General features: G+C 43.9%; 1 protein-coding gene across 1 annotated transcript in view; it reads right to left on the reverse strand.

Annotated features, from left to right (window-relative positions):
* LOC125429973 overlaps nucleotides 1-22315 on the reverse strand; it is a 96288-nt gene that overhangs the window by 58370 nt on the left and 15603 nt on the right. Inside the window, exons 7-13 of the mRNA XM_048491610.1 lie at nucleotides 20120-20152; nucleotides 18934-18936; nucleotides 17022-17539; nucleotides 8420-8683; nucleotides 5817-5905; nucleotides 4385-4653; nucleotides 1808-2010 (exon numbers count right to left, since the gene is read on the reverse strand). Of these exons, the coding sequence (XP_048347567.1) occupies nucleotides 1808-2010; nucleotides 4385-4653; nucleotides 5817-5905; nucleotides 8420-8683; nucleotides 17022-17539; nucleotides 18934-18936; nucleotides 20120-20152 (1379 nt within the window). The remainder of the gene's footprint in view (nucleotides 1-1807; nucleotides 2011-4384; nucleotides 4654-5816; nucleotides 5906-8419; nucleotides 8684-17021; nucleotides 17540-18933; nucleotides 18937-20119; nucleotides 20153-22315) is intronic.

The raw sequence follows: 22315 nt of genomic DNA on the forward strand, positions 1-22315 counted from the left end.
ATGGGATTACCCAGATGTATTCCCTACGCTGCCATCTGTATAGAAATTGGGCAAAGTATCTCTGAAGCATTACCATGGATAAGAGATATAAAGTTCTGGTTAAGCATACACTTCCAATCTGATTTATCCAGCTACTTATGCTCACTTCTAGCAGATAAATTTAACTTTAAATGATATTCTTATGTAGCCTGAAAACATTGACCTTTCAATGAACTCATTGAATATGCTCCCTTTTGATGAGGCCTTCAAAATGGTTAAACAAAGATTGTTGGACTGAAAGTTCCAAAGCGTAGTGCTGGTGGCCAAGAAATCATGTTCCCCAATTAGTATGTTGATCCGGGTCCAATAAGGATGTAACGTAGGCACTTATATAAGTTCTGCTTTCTGCGCTGCCACCAATAATATTTTTCCTCTATAGCCCACTCAATACTGATTTTCCACAAGGTCACCACCCTGACTGGGGAACACAGACACACAGACAAAAATACTAATGACTGGAAAGGTTTTAAAAGGTGAACAAAACTGAAACGTTTATTTGCTGGCTTTCACAAAGGCTTCTCAGGTAAACTGGAGAGGTTTAACGCTTGTTGGTTTTAGAATAAGTTTGTCTTAAGATGTTACTTCACAGATTCATATGCACACCGACATTACACGCAGGTGTCTCTTAAGGGAAGATTTAGCTTTGAACTACAAATTCCCTTACGCACACAGACACTATTCCTCACTGCTCCAATACCCACTGATCACAATTCCTAAGCACACAGTCCAAGCCCATGTGGAGATTCTGGGCACACTCCTTGGCCTCCCTCTCTCCCACTAGTCCTAATATGGCTTCCTGCCTCTGGATCTAGCTTCTCCCAGACTGGTGATTCTGGTGATACACACAGGGGCAAGGCAGACTAGGATAGGTCTGGGCAGTTTTAAAACTGCTAAGCTGCCCTGAAGGCCTCCTTCAATCTGCACCCAGTCAGGGCTCCTCCTCTCCTCTGTCAAGCATACACCGCTTAGGACAGGGACTGGACTTCTGTCAGCCAACTCATGCTGAGACAGAATCCTTTTTTCTTCCAGAGCTGACTATGACTCCTCTCTGCCAGACTCTGCTCTGCTCTGCTCTCTCTCTGACCGACTCCGATCAGCACTCCACTCTCCTCTCAGTGCTGTAAGCCCACTGGCTCCCCCTAGCTCTTGCCAAACGTTACTGGACCTTTTTCAGCCAATCAGGTCGGTTCTCTCCTTGTGGAGCCTTTTTTTCCTTTTTCTGGCTGTTGCTAAGGCCTTCTCCCTTTGGCCTGCTGTACGCCAGCCCTTCAGGGTGGGGCAAGTTCGTTACACATGGCAATGTACCCCAATTTTTTTGCCAAATCCTAAGCAAAGACAAGCCCTGGCAATTGCAAGGTTTAATGTATTACCATCAGCCTTTCTAACTGGAAGATATAAGAAAATTGAACATACTAAAAGATTCTGCCCCTGTGATAATGGCAGTGTGGAAACGCTTATGCATTCCTTATTCGAATGTCCCAGACATGAAAAGACTAGATCAAAGTATAAGGATACAATTTTCTGAACTATTTACGATTGCCAGAATACTACAGAATACCTCACCTGCTGAATAATAATGATTTGCTATTCTGTGAGACTGTTGCAATTTTTTTTAGAAGTAATGTAAAAAAGGTAATTGGCCAATTTTTTAAAAAAATTGTATATACACCATATATTTCTGTCATTTTTGTATACTGTGAGCCTTGTTTCTTTTTACCTTTGAATACTGAAACAAATTTCTTGTTGTTGTTGTTTTCATTTTTTTTACTATGCTTCCCAGCTGCCAGTTTGTGCGGAAATTCCCTTTCTGGATCTCAGCTTTGCAGACAGGACACTTCACGTCTCCCAGTGTTTCCCATGTGTCACAGTAGTCAGTGATGCAAGCCCGACAGAAATTGTGGCCACAGTCCAGGGTTACTGGGTCTGTTAGGCACTCCAGGCAGATGGGACAGTTTGCTTCCTCTTCCATATCTGTGTATGATGACCTTGAGGCCATGTTGGGCCTAGTTTATGTGGCTTGGCAGACAGAAACGGTAGCTCTCTGAGACCTGTAAAGAGGACAGCAGAAGGACAATGAGATGGAGATGACCTGGAAGTAGGGGTGGGTAGTGTGGTGGCCAAGTTTGCAGATTAGGTATACCAAATTAGATAGGGTGGTGAGATCCTCAAAGGATTGCGAAGAGCTCCAAGCGGACCTTGATAAATTAGGTGAGTGGGCTAAGAAATGGCAAATGCAGTTCATTGTAGCAAAATGCAAAGTGATGCACATAGGGGCAAAAAATCCAAACTTCACTTTTACATCGCCTACAAGCTGGTCAGGTGCTATCAGTCACAGACCAGGAAAGGGATTTGGGCGTCTTAGTTGATGGTTCCATGGGAATGTCAACTCAATGCATGGCAGCTGTAAAAAAGGCAAACTCTATGCTGGGGATAATTACGGAAGGAGTTGATAATAAAACTGCAAGGATTGTCGTGCCCTTATATAAAGCCGTGGTGCGACTGCACTTGGAGTACTGTGTTCAGTTCTGGTCGCCACATCTCAAAAAGGATATTGAAGGGATAGAAAAAGTGCAGAGAAGGGCAACGAGGATGATTGAAGGATTGGAGCACCTTCCTTATGAGGAGAGGCTACAGCGTTTGGGACTCTTTAGATCATGATGCATGAATCATAAGAATATAAGAACAAGCCTGCTGGATCAGACCAGAGTCCATCTAGTCCAGCACTCTGCTACTCGCAGTGGCCCATCAGGTGCCTTTGGGAGCTCACATGCAAGATGTGAAAGCAATGGCCTTCTGCTGCTGCTGCTCCCGAGCACCTGGACTGTTAAGGCATTTGCAATCTCAGATCAAGGAGGATCAAGATTGGTAGCCATAGATCGACTTCTCCTCCATAAATCTGTCCAAGCCCTTTTTAAAGCTATCCAGGTTAGTGGCCATCACCACCTCCTGTGGCAGCACATTCCAAACACCAATCACACACGTTGCTTGAAGAAGTGTTTCCTTTTATTAGTCCTAATTCTTCCCCCCAGCATTTTCAATGAATGCCCCCTGGTTCTAGTATTGTGAGAAAGAGAGAAAAATTTCTCTCTGTCAACATTTTCTACCCCATGCATAATTTTATAGACTTCAATCATATCCCCCCTCAGACGTCTCCTCTCCAAACTAAAGAGTCCCAAACGCTGCAGCCTCTCCTCAAAAGGAAGGTGCTCCAATCCTTCAATCCTTTGTGGTTCTCACCACCCTACTAATTTGGTATCATCCGCAAACTTGGCCACCACGCTACCAACCCCTACTTCCAGAGGTTGTGGTTTTTTAGGAGCAGCCGACTTAGGTGACCCCATAAGGTTTGCTAAGTCGGAGATGTTCCAAGGTCTTTTGCCATGGCCTTCCTCTGCCTAACAATCATGACTTCTGTGGTGGTCTCTCATCCAAGTTCTAACCATGGCTGACCCTGCATCCACATCAGGGTGGAAAACCCCATCCCCACAAATAAAAACTGCTGTTCCATAATTATAAAAAAGAGAGATGGTATAAAGAAAGCAGGGCCAAGAGGTGCAGGTCTCAAACATAGCACATTCTGAACCCCCATCCTCCATTCACTGGACTGCCCAGCCATTGTGCCAGCCTTACCTGCCAGTTATCTCCAGGTGACATCAAGGACTGGTTTTGTGGGACACACAATACAGCCTTCCCTTGTCTTGTAATTTCCCACACTTCATTTTCCTCAGAAGGGTCACAGAGGTGCAAAGAGGGCAAATCTGAAGCCCCTTGACAGCTGGACTGTTCTGTGACTGCAATTCCACTTGGATTTTTCAGAAAACGAAACCCGGAAATGATTTCCAGTCTCCTTCACTGCTGATAGACATATTTAAAAAGCTGATCAGCAAACAATCTTTGGAGAGCCCATATCTCCTAAAATAGATCATACATTAACTAATCCATTAATTTATGGATTCTAAAGTCCCAGCCATTTCACAATGGTCTTTCTACGCAATTATCATATCTGAGATGCCTACATTTGATTATCTGTTCACCACGCTGTTGTTGGCTAGTTTCTTCCATATCTCTGTGTGCCCATGTACAAATGCATGAATCATAAGAGCACAGTTCATCCATTTTAGGAAGAGGGCTGTAGGTGGCTCAGGACTGAATCAAGGAGATGGCCTGGATGTGTTCAAGACTCCTTGTTGGTTTTGCCAAACACACTAAGACAGCTTGACCTTTACCATGTGCACACAGTGCCCTCTCCCATGAGATGCTGCCATTTACACAACTGTTGGCTCCCCAGGTCACCAGGAAGACCTGTGTATCTTTTGTGTTTGTTTGCTTGCTTCTTTTCCCCTACGGAGACGATGAATCATAGAATCATAGGCCCTTCCTTCCAAGCGACTGCGAGAGTAGCCCCTTGCACCGGGCAGGAATCCTGCCGGGTGCAGGTGGGGGCCGCTTTGCACGGGAGCAGTGAAGCTGCCCCCGCAGAGGGCCGGGCGCTGAGAGGTGGCTCGCAAGACGAAGCCACCTTCTTCGTTCTTCAAGCGTTCTCTCACAGCGAAGTCTTGCATCGCTTCTACTGGGACTCCTAAGACTCCTGCCTCCATCGCTTGGCCCTCCGACCTCCAGGGGTCAGAGGACAGTGAGGGAGGGTCTCAGCAGTCCAATAGAGCGACGCAGGACGATGAGGTGAGTGGGAGAGGGACAGGGGAAACAGCGTGTTCCCGGCGTTGCTGTTCACACCGCGCTGGCGGGAACACGCTGTTTTCCAAAAACCTCCCTCCAGGAGGGAGGTTTTTGGAGGCGGCCTGACACTGCTTTGGGGGAGGTGGAGCCAGGTCGGCGCTGCTACGTTTCAGCAGCACCGCCTGTGCAAACGGCTCCCTGGGGACGGCATTTTTGCCGTCCCCAGGGCACCGTATTTGGCCCGTGCGGAAAGGGCCATAGAGTTGGAAGAGACCCTAAGAGCCATCAAGTCCAACCCCCTGCAATGCAGGAACACATAATCAAAGCACTCCCAACATATGTCTGTCTAATCTGTCTAGGTAATTTTGAATTCTGACTCTGTCCTCTGGGGTATGAGCTACCCCTCCTAATTTGGTGTCATCTGCAAATTTGATTAGCATGCCCTCTATTCCATCATGGATGAGCCATAAACAAAATAGAATCAAGGGGAAACATCTATAACAGAAATGTTGTAACAGCAATAATAATTTTATGCCTCCTTTCCTGCAAATTTGTAGCAAACTCTGAAAACAATACACATGTACTGAAAACTGAAAATATGAACAGGAGGGATAATGAAGAAGGGATAGCCAAATAAATCAAAAATGTCTTCATCTGCTGATGGAATACAACAGCAGAGGGGGACAGGCAACTCCACACTTTGGGGGCACAATCAAGAAGCTCTTTCTTGGGTTTCCACCCATTTTCCTTCAGGTGATGGGGTACATGAATACAGGCCCCCAAAGATGACCGCAAGAGGTAAGTGCATATGGCAGTAGGTGGTCCTCAAGGTACTTCAGCTCTAGCCATAGAGGGCTTTAAAAGTCAATACCAGCACATTGAAATGGGCCCAGATGCAAATTGGAAAACAGCAATTGTGGAACAAGACTGGAGTTCCAAAATCCCTACACGCTACTCCAGATAGCATTCTCATTTCAGCATTCTGTACCAGTTGTGATTTCCACACATTCTTCAAGGGTAGCCACACATAGAGCATATGGCAGTTGTCTAATCTTGTCATTTCCAGGGCATGCATCACAGTGGCAAGATCTATTCTGCACAGTAAGGGCTGCAGATGGCTCACCAGCTGAAATGGTTGATAGACAACTCTGATCACTGCTGCCACCTCTTTATCCAACAGGAGGCTCTGCTGCAGAAGCATGCCCAAGCTATGAACAGCTCTTTTAGGGGGAGTGCAACCCCATCCAGAACAGGAGACATCCAAATTTATGGGTCAGACCTTCTCCCCACCACACACAAATACACCAGTACCATCTCTGTTTTGTTGGGATTAAGTTTCAGCTTGCTAGCCCCACCCATCCCAAAACTGCCTGGAAACACCTGTTCACAGTCTCCAAAGCCTCCCTGGAATCTGCTGGAAATATAAGATATAGCTGAGTGTCCTCCACATACTGGTGACCTCTCCCACTGACTTCAGACATTGAGATATATAAAAGCATGGCGAGGGGGGGAAACAACATGATACCTTTCAGGACCCCATAGGTCAAAGGCCCAGAATCTGAGCAGCAGACCTCCAGCACCACACTGGACTGAAACAGTTGCAAAACATTCCCTCCCAATCCCAACTACAAAAGATACCATAATCCATGATACCAAAAATGGCTGAGAGAGTCAAGAAAATCAACCAGGTCACACTCTTCATATCCCTCTCCCAGCACAGATCATCTACCAGGGACATTTGAACCCCATCACCAGGTCTGGCACCAGATGTGAATAGATCCAAAGAATAAGCTCAATTCTGGAATCACAGAAGTTGTCCAGCACCACTTATTCAATCATCTTGCTCCAGTATGTAACATCTGAAACTGATGGACATTTATTGAAATCTACTGTGTCCAGGGTTGGTTCCTTTAGCAGTGGAAGTAGCACTTCTTGCCTCAAGGCAACCACCGCCTCTCAGGTGGACGTTTGCTATATTCTGCGCATGCACGCACGCACGCGCGCACACACACACAGAGTATATGAGGGACAAACATCATGCCAGCAGGTGGTAAGTGTCAAACTTTAAAAAATCCTCTCCCCAACCTCAGACTGAAGAAGCTGAAAGGTATCCCAAGTAACTGGACAAGTCAGCCCCACAGTTCCGTTACTGTGATTGGATAGTCCAAGTTGGAATGAATACAAGAGATTTCATCAGCAACGTCTTGAGCAATGGGCTGTGAAGCAGCCCACCTCCTCTGTAGTACAAACCCCAATAGGCCCCTCACCACACAATGAGAGTTCTGCAGGTCTAGACTGTTTGGATATGATGAGGGCAGAGAAATAGAATTTCTGTGCTGCTATCACTACCATGGAGAGTATAGGAAGATGTGAGTAGTTGAGCAGCTGTGGAATCACACCCTGTTTGAGGACGCACAAATAGCTTCCTCTTTAGATCCAGGAATAGTTGGATCCTCCAGTTTGAGAGAGAAGCAGGCTGGGTTCTATGCTGACTATCCTGTTGCTGCAGTATCACACTCTTAATTGTTTGTTTGTTTGTTTTTAGTTTTACTAGCAGTAAAGCCCGCTGTAGGGTAACACAACGTGACTAGATGGCAGGGGGTGAGCTGAGGTGGAGGGGGAAGGTCAAGTATGGATGGCTGGGAGGGGAGGGAGGCGGGGAGGGCTTGGTGGCTTGATATGGGTAGGCAGGAGGCAGTTGCTGGGCTGTGGAGCATTTGCTCCACTACCTGGCCTGGCAGTTTGGGAAGGCAGGTGAGAAATTGAATGTGGGGGTGATGAACTCTGACTAGTGAGGGAGCAGAACTCACTCTGTGCTTTATTGTTTAGGATACTGATAGCGGAGCCAGAAGGGGAGTTCCTCCACTTCTGGACTGTGTTCAAATTAAGGTTTTAAAACTGTCCTGTTCTCTGTGCTAGCTAGATAGGAATTGCCTGTATTAGATAGTAAAGTAGGATTTTGTAAGTTTCTTTGTATTTGTGCTTGCATGGAACCTCCTTAGCCCAGGGCAGGGAGCCATCTCCGCTCCACCTGAGCACATCCTATTCAAGTGTAAAGGCTCCCGACACACGCGGACAAAGGGGGAACCTCAGTTGAAGTGCCTCGCCCTGCCTAATCCCGTCAGCTGGCAGATAAGGAGGGTTTCGTCATCATCTCTCTGTCTCTGGACCTCGGACACCTGGGGAAAGCCTCTGTGCTTTCCCGCCACTGGACACGTCATCGCCTCGCCCTACTCTGGCGCGAAACTCAAGAAGGGGACGCCTATCGAACTCTGATTGGTTCCTGCATGTTGCAAATGATTGATTGGTTGTTTTGAATTCTGTTAATGAATGGTGGTGGGCTGTCTTTCATGCTCCCGGGCTCCCGACGGGAGAAAGTGTACTTAAGGTGCTGTAAGGCTGCTAGGCAGCAGGAGTTGTAGTGTGGAGCGGAGGTGCTGACACTTAGGTCAGCATCTCAATAAATCACCTTTTATTTATCTGAGCCGTGTCGGGTCTTGCTTGGGTTCCTGGGCGCTGCCGAGAGCGGGATACCTCTGAGTAAGGAAAGTGTTATCCTGAGCAGCGCGGTAACAATACCTCCCCCCACCCCTTCCCATTCACACTCTCAACTACCTTGCCCAGGAACAAAAGATGTGATACTAGATGGCAGTTGGATGAATCAGATGGATCCAGTGATGGCTTTTTTCAAGGGCAGCCTTACCACCACCTCTTTCAGCCCTGCTGGGAAGAGCCCAGAACTCAGGAACAGATCAATAATATCCATCAGGAGTCCCTGCACACCACAACCACTGGCTTTTATCAGCCATGATGGGCTAGAGTCTAAGGGGCAGGTGGGAGGCTTCACAGCCCCCAAGATCCTCTCAACATTGGACTGGGAGAGATGGCTGAATTGGTCAAATACAGGACCTGAAGATGGCCAAGGGGCCTCCAGTTCACTAATTACATCAACATTGGTGGGGAGGTCCTAGGGAGTAAAAGGTTTTTATCCACAAAAAAGCCTGCAAATGACTCTCAGCTGATTGCTGACTTCCTAACATTCCAAGATCCCTCAGTGAGGGCAGTCAAAGACCTTATCACCCTAAGCAATTGTGCTGGGCAAGAGTTAGTGGATGCAATGAAGACTGCATAATATTCCTTTTTAGCTGCCTTCGCCACCATCTCAATGGTCTCATAAATATCCTGAAAAATGTTCTTGCCATTTCGACATGAGGATTCCACCAAAACTGCTCTAGTCATCTAAGCTCCTTTTTTTCCTCTGGAGCACCATGGTATACCAAGTGGCCAGTTTGGGAAGGAGGCGGAGAGGATGTTAAGGAGACATGTTGGCAATGGCTTCAAAGAGATGGTTGGGCCAGTTGTCTACTAGCATATTTAACTAGTTGTCGTGAGGCATAAAATTCCGCAGAGCATCCAGAAAACCAATTGGATCCATAAGTCTTTGTAGGCCAGCATAAATCAACTTTCCATCCCTGCAGGGAGGGGCTGGGATGCTCAGATGGGCTTTCAGGGCAAAATGGTCTGACCACAGCAATCTGGCAGTAGAGATCTCTATCAGTAGAGAGATCCACCCCCATGGCAAAGGTCAGTTTTAATGTGTGGCATGTTTGATATGTGTAACCTGATACACATTGAGTGTCCTAGTGCTGCCCTGGAAGACACCAACTCTGTAGTCTTTATGGAAGTGGCCACATCAGCGTGGATGTTGAAATCCCTTCAAACTATCAGACAGGAGAAATCCAAGGCCCAGCCTGACGCCACCTCCAAAAGACTCAGCAGGATATCTGCTGGCCCTTTACGCAGTCAGTACAACCAGCCAGATGGCCAAGTTCCCCAAACAGAGCAAAACAATCAACACCTGGGATGTTTGGGACAGGGAGTGCTCTTGAGAAGAAAGTTTCCCAAATGAGCATTGACCCCCTCCCAACCCTTTGTCCAAGACTGATGACGGACTGAGAAACGGGGGGGGGGGGGGGGGTAGTTTTTCAAAGTAACATTCTCCTTGCCCAGATCTTGGTCATATTTGCCAGGTCCACTTCATGTTCCATATAATAAGTTTGCAGGGTAATGGTCTTGTTATTAAATGAAAATGTCCGATGGCAGCTGAGGACCTCTGATGAACCCTAGAACTCATTGTGCTCAATCTGAGGCTGTTTGGAGCTGACAGGAGTTGTTCAAAGTTGCCCAGAGCCAACAAGGCAATTAGTCTAACAGGGCAATTAGTCCAACAGACAGCAGCCAATGACAAAGATGGTCACCTGAGAGCCACTTGAGACCATCTGCCCAGCAGACACCAGTCCTTACTCGCTGATTGAATCACTGCTGGAAAAAGCACAGGAGACAAGTCTTCTCCACGTCTTCTCCATCTCTGGAGCAAACTGGCCACACTTTTGAAATTATTTTTCTTTTTAAAAAATCATGTGACAATTACAGTAAGGAGTTATTGTAAATCATGTGAGAATTACTGTAAAGGTCCATAGAGTTTATTGGCTTTGCCAATAAGGGTGGAGTCATTAAGTGGAGATTAGTAGTAGAGGGCGTTTGCGATAAAAGGGGGAAAGGTTTTCTGGGCTCATTATGGCTGGTTCTGCATAGAGCAAATATAAAGGATGTAGGTTGCTGTATAACCCATTAGTTGGGGGGGGGTGACTTTACACAGGTCTTGCCCCCAAAATGAGTCTGCCCCATTTTATTTTCCCCAATCCGTTTTTTTTGAAAATCAATAAGCAATCAATCTTTTTGAAAAATCCCAAATTGGAATTGCTCCCAAGTGGTCAGGCAGGAGGTGCTTTAGTTCCCTCCATTTGCTTTAATTAATAGAATAGAAATATACATGCAGCTAGCTGGTTAACCCATGCACACCCTAAGAATGGAATGACTCTCAAGCAGTGTTGAGAACCAGCCCCTTCAGAAAGAAGTCATCAGAAGAAATTAGCCAATGAATAAGCTGCAATAGTGAAAGAGAAAGATGACAATTAGAAATGCTTAGATTGATTCTGCATTGAGAAGGGGGTTGGACTAGATGGCTTGTATGGCCTCTTCCAACTCTATGATTCCAATTCCAAAGCCTTTATTGGCATTATAAATTACAGAGTTAGTAGAAAAGGGGTATTGTTAGTAGAAAAGGGGTATTTTAGTTCCCTCCCTTCCCTCCTGTCCTCCACAGTCGGGTAAAAGTTGCCCGCCTATTGCAGGGAGGTCCCTTTTCCTTTTAAAAGTTATTTTGCAGGTTGCATCTGCGTAGTTACGCAGGTGCAGCTGATCGTATTGCAAATGATCGTCATGGCTGTGGGGGTTCATCTCTGCATGCCTGCATAGCTACACATATGTTGCAGGTAATTTTTTTTTTAAAGAGAAGCATCTCCACACTAAAGTATGACAGCAACCAAGATTATTTCCATGACCTGCACAGAACACATATGATCATGAAAATAGGAAAACAGGTTCCTTCATCACGACTACAACTTGTTATAAATTTGCTGTGCTGAATTCACCTTTGTGACATGGTGAATTTATTGAGAAGGGGGCAGGGGGAATAGTAAGACTATATTATTATTGGAGTCATGTTGCTTTTGTAGGAATGTATTTTTGAAGCTGCAGGCTAGTTTCTCTGATGCTGAGAATCCTTGTTCCAAAGAGGACTTTGGCACTCTTCAGTGCAAAAATGTTGGACTCTGGTCACCATAAAATGTTATCAGGAAGAACAAATAGCTTAATTGAAATGGAAGCAGGCACCTCCAATTCCAAAGTTCCATGATCTCAGGAGGTTTTAGAGGAAAATCCTGAAAGTCAGCAATTCGTAACTATCAGACAAGCACAGGGTGACCTAACTGGAAATCTGCTGGAAGTGGAAGGAGTCAATGAGGGTGCTTCTGAGTCCAATTCTCCATGTCCTAAAAAGACATTTTTGATACGAAATCCTAAGGAGCCACAGGGAGGGAGAAACTTTTTCTTGATTTTTGGGGGGTGGGTGGGGGAGGATACTTTTTTCCCTAAACTTGTTTTGCTGTGTTAGTAATGTGAAATACATCATTTTGCATACTTCTCGAATTTAAAAGTATTAAACGCTTGAGAGAACAACTCAAACAGATCTACTTAATACCCACAAAAGCCTATTCAGTGGGACTTAGTTCCAGGAAAGTGTAATTTGGGTGGGATTCTTAGGTTACTATAAGTAAAACTGCCTATATTCCCATATTTGAGAGCAACAAACATATGCCCCTCTAAGCCATCTGAGTGGTAAGTAAAATAACAGTAAAAATTAGAAAACATTTAGTTGTGAAATAATAGGATTTTTTTTGACAGAACATCAACTAGTACAGGCTCATAGATCACAGTAACCTAGTCTGTGGAATTTTGATTGAAAGGAATGGATGAGTACAGTGGGTACATTTCTAATATAATATATTATAGTGCCTGAATTTGTGGCATGTTGCCTATGTAATGTCATAAATTGAAGATGGCTGCCCCTGTGGATGTTCATTCACGTTCCAGGCAATTACTCCTTTCAAAGCAGTTGTATGAAACTGCTTTGTATGTATTAAATTTGGGATTGGGGTTTGTGTTTACTCCAAAATATGACCCTTACATTACGAGAGTGGATCTTTATAAACTGATGAGAGCACTCAAATTACGAGTATTTTTTGCTGATAAAGACAATCCCACAGACACAAGCACCGGGGCAAGTAGCTACAAAATCTTCATTTATACCCCCAATATCTGATCCTTCGATTACCACTTTTGAACGATTGGTACTACAAATGTAACGTAAATTAAGTAGAACACCATCGAGACATAGGGCATGGAATGTGACAAGGGAAGATATACAAGTTTTGCAATCTTTAGGGTCAGATCCCTCGATTGTGATCAAGGAAGTGGACAAAGGAGGGGCAATTGTGCTTCAAGACCGCACTGATTATATAGTGGAAGTAAACTGACAGTTGGGTGATGAACATCATTATAAAAAATTATCAGAAGATTCGACTGCACATATAATGAACCTAATTACTATTTCAGTACAGGAAGCGGAATAAGTAGGCTGGATTTCATCAAAGGTGGCCATTTTTTTGATGAATAAGTGGCCAAGGGTACCTATTTTTTACATGTTGCCCAAAATTCATAAGTCTGGCACACCCCCACTGGGAAGACCCATAGTGTCTGCAGTAGGATCAGCAATGGAACCTTTGGCACAATATATTGACTCATGGGCAGCCACTGTGATGCTGGAATCCACTCCCAAACAGCATCACTTTCAATGATATTTAAACTAGAGAGCCCAAATTCTCCTTTTAAATCCACCTTAAAGGGAGAATCTGAGGTCCCCAGTTAAAACAATATTGAAAGTGATGCTGTTTTGGGGTGGATTATCCCCCACCCTGAAACAGCATCATTTTCAATGTAGCGTAGTGGTTAAGAGCAGGTGCATTCTAATCTGGAGGAACTGGGTTTGATTCCCCGCTCTGCCGCTTGAGCTGTGGAGGCTTCTGGGGAATTTAGATTAGCGTGTGCACTCCCACACATGACAGCTGGGTGACCTCGGGCTAGTTTTCGGAGCTCTCTCAGCCCCACCCACCTCACAGGGTGTTTGTTGTGAGGGAGGAAGGGCAAGGAGATTGTAAGCCTCTTTGAGTCTCCTACAGGAGAGAAAGGGGGGTTATAAATCCAAAGTCGTCATCTTCATCATCTTCTTCTTAACTGGGGACCTCAGATTCTCCCTTTAATTCCATGCCGAAGGGGGTGGATTTAAAAGGAGAATCTGGGGAAATTTGGGGGCTGCCTGCTGTCAGGGGTGCAATTTTTAAGTTAGTAGCACCAAACTTTCAGGGTATCTTTAGGAGACTCTTCTAATGATACCAACCAGGTTTGGTGAAGTTTGGTTCAGGGGGTCCAAAGTTATGGACCCTCAAAGGTGTAGCCCCCATCTCCTATAATAATAAATAATAATTAGCTCCCATTGGAAACAATGGGGGATGGGGCACCCCCTTTGGGAGTCCATAGCTTTGGACCCCCTGGACTAAACTTCACAAAACCTGGGTGGTATCAGTAAGAGACTCTGCTGATGATACCTCCCAGGTTTGGCGAAGTTTGGTTCAAGGTGTCTAACGTTTCGCCTACATCTGTGGCTGGCATCTTCAGAGGTGTATCACAGAAACAGACTTCGCCACAGATGCAGGCGAAACGTTAGAAACAAGATCCACCAGACCACGGCCACACAGCCCGGAAAAACCACCAAAACCCGTAAAGATAATGGGTCAGCTATCAGGTCTATGGTCTGACACTCAAGACTGTGACTGGAACAGCAGGCAAAATTCTTTGTTCAAGGCTTTCCTTTGCCCCAAGACATGTTTTTCCCTATAAAAGCACACCCCAGACCCCAGTTAAGTATTCATTATTATCACACACCCCTATGGTGCTCAATAATATTTTTCCATCAGCGCTGATCATCCCAGAGCCTAGTGCTGGCCCACTAGGACTCTGTCTCCTAGACATCCACTACAAGACTGGCAAATATAATCTTTGATGCCCCATCCCTTCTCTCTAAATTACATCTTAGGAAACTTTCAGGGACGTAGGTATAGATTTTTTATGGGGGGGTTCAGGGGTGGGGCCACACTCCCACCCACCCCTAGGGCATGGCCATACCTCCCCAAGCCCCGCCCCTGGCCTAGTGCTTATAAAAGCAGCTCTCTCAGCCCCACCCACCTCACAGGATGTTTGTTGTGAGGGAGCAAGGGCAAGGAGATTATAAGCCCCTTTGAGTCTCCTGCAGGAGAGGAAGGGGGGATATAAATCCAAACTCTTATTCTTCTTCTAAACTGAGGACCTCAAATTCTCCCTTTAATTCCATGCCAAAGGGGGTGGATTTAAAAGGAGAATCTGCGGAAATTTGGGGAGTGCCTGCTGTCATGGGTGCAATGGTTAAGCTAGAAGCACCAAACTTTTAGGGTATCTTTAGGAGTCTCTCCTAATGATACCACCCAGGTTTGGTGAAGTTTGGTTCAGGGGGTCCAAAGTTATGGACCCTCAAAGGTGTAGCCCCATCTCCTATTAGCTCCCATTGGAAACAATGGGAGATGGGGGCACCCCCTTTGGGAGTCCATAGCTTTGGACTCCCTCGACCAAACTTCACAAAACCTGGGTGGTATCAATAAGAGACTCTCCTGATAGTACATCCCAGGATTGGTGAAGTTTGGTTCAGGATGTCCAAAGTTATGGACCCTCAAAGATGTAGCCTTCATCGTCTATTAGCTCCCATTGAAAACAATGGAGGATGGGGCACTCCCTTTGGGAGTCCATAGCTTTGGACCCCCTGGACCAAACTTCACAAAACCTGGGTGGTATCAATAAGAGACTCTCCTGATAATACATCCCAGGTTTGGTGAAGTTTGGTTCAGGGGGTTCAAAGTTATGGACCCTCAAAGGTGTAGCCCCATCTTCTATTAGCTCCCATTGGAGAGCCCCCCAAACAATCCCTGAAAGTTCGGTGCTGCCAGCTAGCCCAAACAATGCACCCCCTGCAGGCCAGAAACCGAAAAAGCACTAAAATGTTTTAAAAACCCATAAACGGGTGGGCGAAGCTTCGGACATGAATGGGTTTTTTTTTAAACCCGAGAACCCCCCCCTTACCTACGTCCATGGAAACTTTGTATGTGTGTGTTTCCCCCCCCCCCAGTAATTGAGTGATTGTGAGTGAGATTTCATTTTATTCCATTTTCTTATTTTCTCAATAAAACCATTGAAAATAATTTATTTTCTCTGATGGTTTCTTATGATGAGCTGAAACCCGCATACACAGGCAATATATCGATCGAGTTACCCAACACTCCTTAAGCCATGCTAAGCAACCTTGTGCTCTGCTAATTTTCCCAACCAAAGAGGGTTATTGCATCCCACCATTTTGGGTAACAAGGGGGAGGTGATAGGATTCCCCCCTGCAAGTCTCATGGGTCCCCTTTATCAGCAAATTGTTCTGAAGTGTACATAACACATTAATAGTACAATTATAAAAACCGAGAGGCAGGAATTGCAGAGCACAGTATGTTAGGACTCACGTGGGGCATGGAGATCTGCCAGAATCACAGCTAATCTTCAGATGACCAATCAGTTCCCCTGTTTCAGAGGATGGACTATGTGGTACCGGGCCCCCCTCAAGTCCCTTCTCTCCTCAAACTCCACCCTCCCTGGCTCCGCACCCAAAATCCCCAAGAATTTCCCAAGCCAGAAATGGCAACCCAAGAAGGAAGCTCAGTAATTTTGCCTAACTTGCATTGCAGAGCTGTGGTGAGGACTAAATATGAGCACCCAATTTGTGGGAATTGAAGGAGAGCAAGACAGTCATGTGGATGAAAAACCCTTACAATAATCTGAAGAGAGACTCAAAAACATGAAGAGAAACGTAATGCAAGCGTAAGTCAACAGGACCCTGGTTATCCTCTTGATTTTTCTGTCCAACTGGAGAACTGGGGATGGTTCAAGACAATGAATATCAGCACACTTCTGATCGTCTGGAAGTTACAATGTATGCCTTCCTCCCCCCCAAAAAAATTCAAAAAAATCCAGTTTTCAAGGTAACACAACTTAATTCTAAGCATTACTTTTTTTTTCAGCTACAGGTATCTGAAACACAACTGTGTTGAATGTAGCAACCTTGATAGGGAAAGAATCTTCAGTCCTTCAGAAAGGTGATGCTGAACAAAGGCAAAAGTTGACAGGTGGTGTCCCATAAAGAAAAGAAAAGAGAAAGTCCAGAATATCTGTTTAAACTTGCAGGGCCTCCTTTTTTTCTGCAGGACTTATTAAATTAATATGTTTATTGAGCTTTAATGAAGTTTAATACATAAGCATATTAAAAACAAATGCTTGCTACAAAAAAGAGAAAAGAAAAAGCAGTAATTGTATTAATTGTTGTTAAACCAAAAAAGGGAAAAAATCTTCTGCAGGATCTTTTTAGTTGTTTGTTTGTTTGTTGTTTGTTTATTATATTTATATACCACCCTCCCCAAAGGCTCATGCCTTTCATGCCTGAGAGGAATGGCGGCTGGAGGAGGCTGAGGGGGTGTCTGTTCAGAGCTCTCATTGAACCTGTTATTCTTTATAAAGTTAAATGTATTATTATTATTTTCAGAAATCAGATACAAAGAAAAAAGGGAATGTTGGGGAATGGAGTGGGGGCAGGGATGTCTCAGTTTTACTCCAGTCAGTTTTGGTGGCTGGGAGCCTGGAGAGGCCTTTACAGGACTAAAGGAAAGAGCTTCAGAGAAACAATATTTTCTTCTTGATGCTGCTGGTGTGAAGAGAAGGTCTTAAGAAGAGAGTTTGAGGTGGCCTTTTTCATACACGTAAAAGAAGGGCAGGAGGGTCTCCCCAGAGAAGGAGGCTCCAGAGAACTCATAGATGAGGGCTCCTCGGTTAGCGTCGAAAAAGGCCACCCGACCCCCATCATAGTTCAGACAGACTCGGATCCTCTTGGGCTCCCCACTCAGGCACAGGCGAATATGAGAGCCTTTTCTGGCAGCCCAGTAATCTCCCCCTCCCCATTTCCCCACAGACCAGATCCCTTCCTTAGGACTGAAGTTTAACCATCTCTTCCTCCTCACAGACTTTCTGGCCACCCCCACATTCCATCCTCCCTCACTTCCCATGTGGACATCCCAGAAATGGCGGCCTCCTGTGAACCCCTCACGGCCCAACACAGCACAATAATAGTCAAATCTCTCAGGATTGCTGGGCAGATCTTGAGCTTTTTCTACTCGTCTCACACTTTTCCGATCCGCAGACAGGATGAGGTAGGGATGGGCCGTGTGTGGATCCAGAGTCACATTTGCTGTTGGAGGGAAATAAGACAAGTGAAAGATTTTCAGCTTCTGCTTTTTTCTCCTGCCCATCCTGGCCTCCTCTTGCCCCCTTAACCCTTTCCTGTCCTCGCCTGACCTGTTCAAAGGCAGAGCAGCCTCCTTGTGCACCACAAGCGAAGGCAGAGAAAAGGCACAATAAAAACCCACAGGAACACAAACCCTTTTCCTACCATCTCCTATCCCAAGCAGGTAACCTTGAGAGACAAGAAAACCATGTGTATGTAACCCATGCCATTTTAGTTTTTTTTGGTTTTGTTGGATCTTAGGGCCCAGGGGATAAGAGCTCACTGAGCATGTGCAGTTGGTAAGCTTGCTTACTTATTACCAACTGCAAGAGCCCCACCCTCCTCAATTGATCGATCTGTAGCCTGCAGCAGGAGAAGGGAAGGCCTAAGCAGCTTGAAATTGAGGGAATGACTCATATTTTTTTCAGGCCCAAATTGAGAATTGGAGAAGACCTGCAGCAGCTACATCAGATGGCAGAAGGCCATGTAGGATGAGAGAAAAGCAACCCCTGCTTTATTAATAGATTTGACTTTCTTTGCACTTTATTCTTTCATTACTGGACCACTGTTAGTAGGTGTTAACTGTTCTGAGTGCTTTTTCTTAAAACAGCACTGAAGATTTTGTACAATTGAGTTGTGCTGCATAGTGATAATATACTCATACTATATATTCCACTATTATTTTATCCCAAAGTAATTAGAAAAGTCATGCGTTCAAGATTAAAAGTTTGTTAATTTGTTCAAGCAATTTCATATTGGTTTGTTAAGCCACAGGGTGCTGTCATATAATATTTTCTAAGTCTCCAATGGAGATTGATGTGGCCAAGGATAAGTAGGTTACATATAGTTTGGAAAAGAAATCAAATATAGGAGAGCATTTACATAAAAACACCCAAATCCCATGAAAATGAGCAGAGGCACAGAATGGGTAGAATGGGTGGTATTTCTTCATCCTGATCCAAAATACATCTCAAAATTGAATTTGATTTTAATTGACTCTGAAAAAAACACACTCAAAGGGGTTTCCATGGTTTTAAGCCTGCCAGAGAGATGCATTTTCAAGTGGCACTTGGGACAATTTTGGCTGGACTTGGGGTGGCTACTAGATTTCAGTGAAAGAACACAGACTGATCTGAAAGTAGTTTACTTGTGGTGGAAAAGCAATATATAGTCCACTTGCTTTCCTTTCCTATTATCAGATCCTCTGAGGATGCCAGCCACAGATGAAGGCGAAAAATCAGGAGAGAATGCTGCTGGAACACGGCCATACAGCCCGGAAACCACACAGCACCCCAATTTAACAACTGTTTGTTTACAAGCACCATTTTAACAACCGGTTCTGCCGAAGTGGTGCGAACCTGCTGAATCCCACCACTGGCTAAAACCATATATGCACATTCTTCAGCATTTGATAATGGCGGCAAAAATTGTATTGGCTCAGGTTTGGAAATCTGATAGTATACCCACAATTGAGGATTGGAAGCAAAATGTACAACATTTGCATATGGTCAATAGGATAAGCCATCAATTGCGCAACTTGCCATTTGAAACATATGGGATGAATTGGCGTTTATGGATAACTTATTTGAAGAAAGACAAAGAGATACATGTCTTATCTATAGAATACTGAGGTACCGACTACAAATTGTTGTGTATGAATGAGTACTGTGGTAAAGTAATTTAGTTCTGGAAAGGAAAATTTGTTTAAGGAAGGAAATATATATGTATATAAAAATATAGGTATATATAGTAACGAAATAGTAAAAAGTCTTAAGAATGTTATTTAAAATGTGAAATGCTGTTATATATGTAATGCTGCTAAGCCCATATACATACTTTGAGTGAATGTTACTGTTGATTATATAGTTACATGGCTGATGTTGAAACATGGAAAATCATAATAAAAATAAATTTAGAAAAACAATTTTCTATCTAAAATCCCACTCATTGGGACAGTGGTACAACCTATCCTGTGTCCTGAAAAGTGAATAAATTATTTATACATTGTTTTGCAAAAAATAACAAATAAATTTGTATTCTTTTGTTGTTAAAGATACGATATTTAATTATGCTGTCACACAATTTATTTAACAGTAACTAAATTCTTGATGGAAAAGAAATTCTGTTTGTTTCCTAGGTTGCTTTACAAACTTATTATGATACACTTCTGCTAAACACAAGTTATGGCTTTAATTAGGTTCAACTGCAGTTATCAAAGCAACAAACAGGCAGTGATTCTCAAATGAAGTAATAAGACCAAACAGGCAGTGATTCTAAAAAAAGCAGTAAAGCAGCTGTCTTTAATGAAGTCCATTAAAGACAGTTGCTTTACTGCTTCATTGAGAATCACTGCCTGTTCGTACTTAAAAATCTCACTAGCAGTTACGAACTTGAACTGCAATAATATTTTTCAGTATATTAATATGTTAGTGTTTTGTTGCCTCAACATAGTTCCTTTGTGTATCTCTGAAAAAAACACCGTGGAAGAACACACATTGTAAGGTGTAACTTTTTGTTTGAGAAGCCACTGATCAATGTATATACCTTTATGCAGGTGAAGTCCAAAATCCAGTCTGTCTGAGGAAACAAAGGAACCAAAGTGAGCAGCAAACCTTTGTGCCTATCACAAGATTTCTAACAAAACATGTTAATAATATTGCCTCTTTTTTTCTTGGGGAGGGAAGGTGCCATGGTATAGCCCCATCTCATCAAATCATGACAGCTGAGCAGGGTTGGCGCTTGACAAAGAAGATTCAGCAGACTATGGCAATAGCAAAGAAATCTCTGCTTCTTCCTCTCCTTAAAAACCTTTTTTTTCTGGGGTCCCCCTTAATTTGTTTGTGACTTGATGGCACATTCAAACATTTGTCTTCTGAGTTTTGGGTGAAAGGTTAAATAGAATCAACTTCTGGGAAAATTTCTTTCTGAACTTTATTAATGTGGAAATATTTCTATATCTTCCATTTTCACTACTCATTTTTATTAATTGGAGATTCACATCATAGTAAGTTTGCTAAGAACTGAGGCCCAAGGATCTACACTTTTGAGGGTCCATAACTTTGGACCCCCTGAACCAAACTTCACCAAGCCTGGGTGGTATCATCAGGAGAGTCTCCTAAAGGTACCCTGAAAGTTTGGTGCTTCTAGCTTAACAATTGCATGCCTGACAGCAAGCACCCCCCCAAAAATTTCCCCAGATTGTCCTTTTAAATCCACCCCCTTCAGCATGGATTTAAAGGGAGAATCTGAGGTCCCAGTTTAAACATTGAAAGTGATGCTGTTTCAGGGTGAGGGAGAATCCACTCCAAAACAGCATCACTTTCAATGTTGTTTTAACTGGGGACCCCAGATTTTCCCTTTAAAGTGGATTTAAAAGGAGAATCTGGGCTCCCTAGTTTAAACACCATTAAAAGTGATGCTGTTTGGGGATTCCAGCATCACAGCAGCTGCCCAGGGGGGTGGGGTCCAAAAACTCAGATTTTGCACTGGGCTCCATTTTCCCTAGCTATGCCTCTGACTAAAAAAAACCCCTCTGTTTTCATAGGTCTAATTTGGCCATAGACATTCTGAAATGAGAATGGTTTTTTTCCTGAAATGGATCAGGAAGATGTCTCCATTAAATGAGGGAACCCTGAAGGTCAGCTACCTCCCCTCCCCTTTCATTTTCAATGTTTATTCTAGCATCTGCCTCATAGTTTTCCAGTGCACAGTCATAGAAATGAGCTGATATCAACAATGTAAAATAGATTTGAGAAAAATCTGAGTTACCGAATATATTCATGTATAAGTCGAATTTTTCAGCACACTTTTAATGCTGAAAAAGCTCCCCTCGACTTATATTTGGGTCATTAAATTTTTGTGTGTGTTTTTACTTTGCCGGCCAGCAGGGGGCACAGTTTTTAAGCTAGCGGCTTAATTTCAGGGTACCCTCAGACGACACTCTTGATGATACCAGCCAAGTTTGGTAAAGTTTGGTTCAGGGAGTCCAAAGTTACGGACCCCCAAAGGAGGTGCCCCCAATCCCCATTGTTTTCAATGGGAGCTAACAGGAGATGGGGCTACCCTTTTGAGGGTCCATAACTTTGGACCCTATGAACCAAACTTCACCAAACCTGGCTGGTATCATCAGGAGAGTCTCTTTATGATACCAGACAGGTTTGCTGAAGTTTAGGTCAGGGGATCCAAAGTTATTGACCCTCAAAGGGGGTGCCCCATCCCCCATTGTTTACAATGGAAGCTAATAGTAGAGTTTCCATCTCTGATAATATCCCTCTTAAAATCTAAGTTGGGTTACATTTGGACATACAGATGATGAGGAGGAATCCAATTTTGAAGGATTTTAACTCTTGTGTTTTAGCTTGGCTGCTGATTGAGCTAAGGCTTTTGTACTTTTAAAGTTATTGTTGAGACTATATTGATCTTGTTGACCCTCTTTTCCACTTACAGAGCTAGTTGACTGATTTTCTTTGAAATAAATATTTGAAAACATTTAACCTACTGATGCCTCAATTAATGTAATTTTATTGGTATCTATTTTTATTTTTGAAATTTACCAGTAGCTGCTGCATTTCCCACCCTCGACTTATACACGAGTCAATAAGTTTTCCCAGTTTTTTGTTGTAACATTAGGTGCCTCGACTTATATGTGGTTGGCTTATACAAGAGTATATACAGTATGCAATTCAAAGCTTAACCTGTGGGATAATTCTGAAAACTTTACAAAGTAAACTAAAATGGCTT

Source organism: Sphaerodactylus townsendi, linkage group LG03 (genome assembly GCF_021028975.2).
Source record: "Sphaerodactylus townsendi isolate TG3544 linkage group LG03, MPM_Stown_v2.3, whole genome shotgun sequence".
NCBI lineage: Eukaryota > Metazoa > Chordata > Lepidosauria > Squamata > Sphaerodactylidae > Sphaerodactylus > Sphaerodactylus townsendi.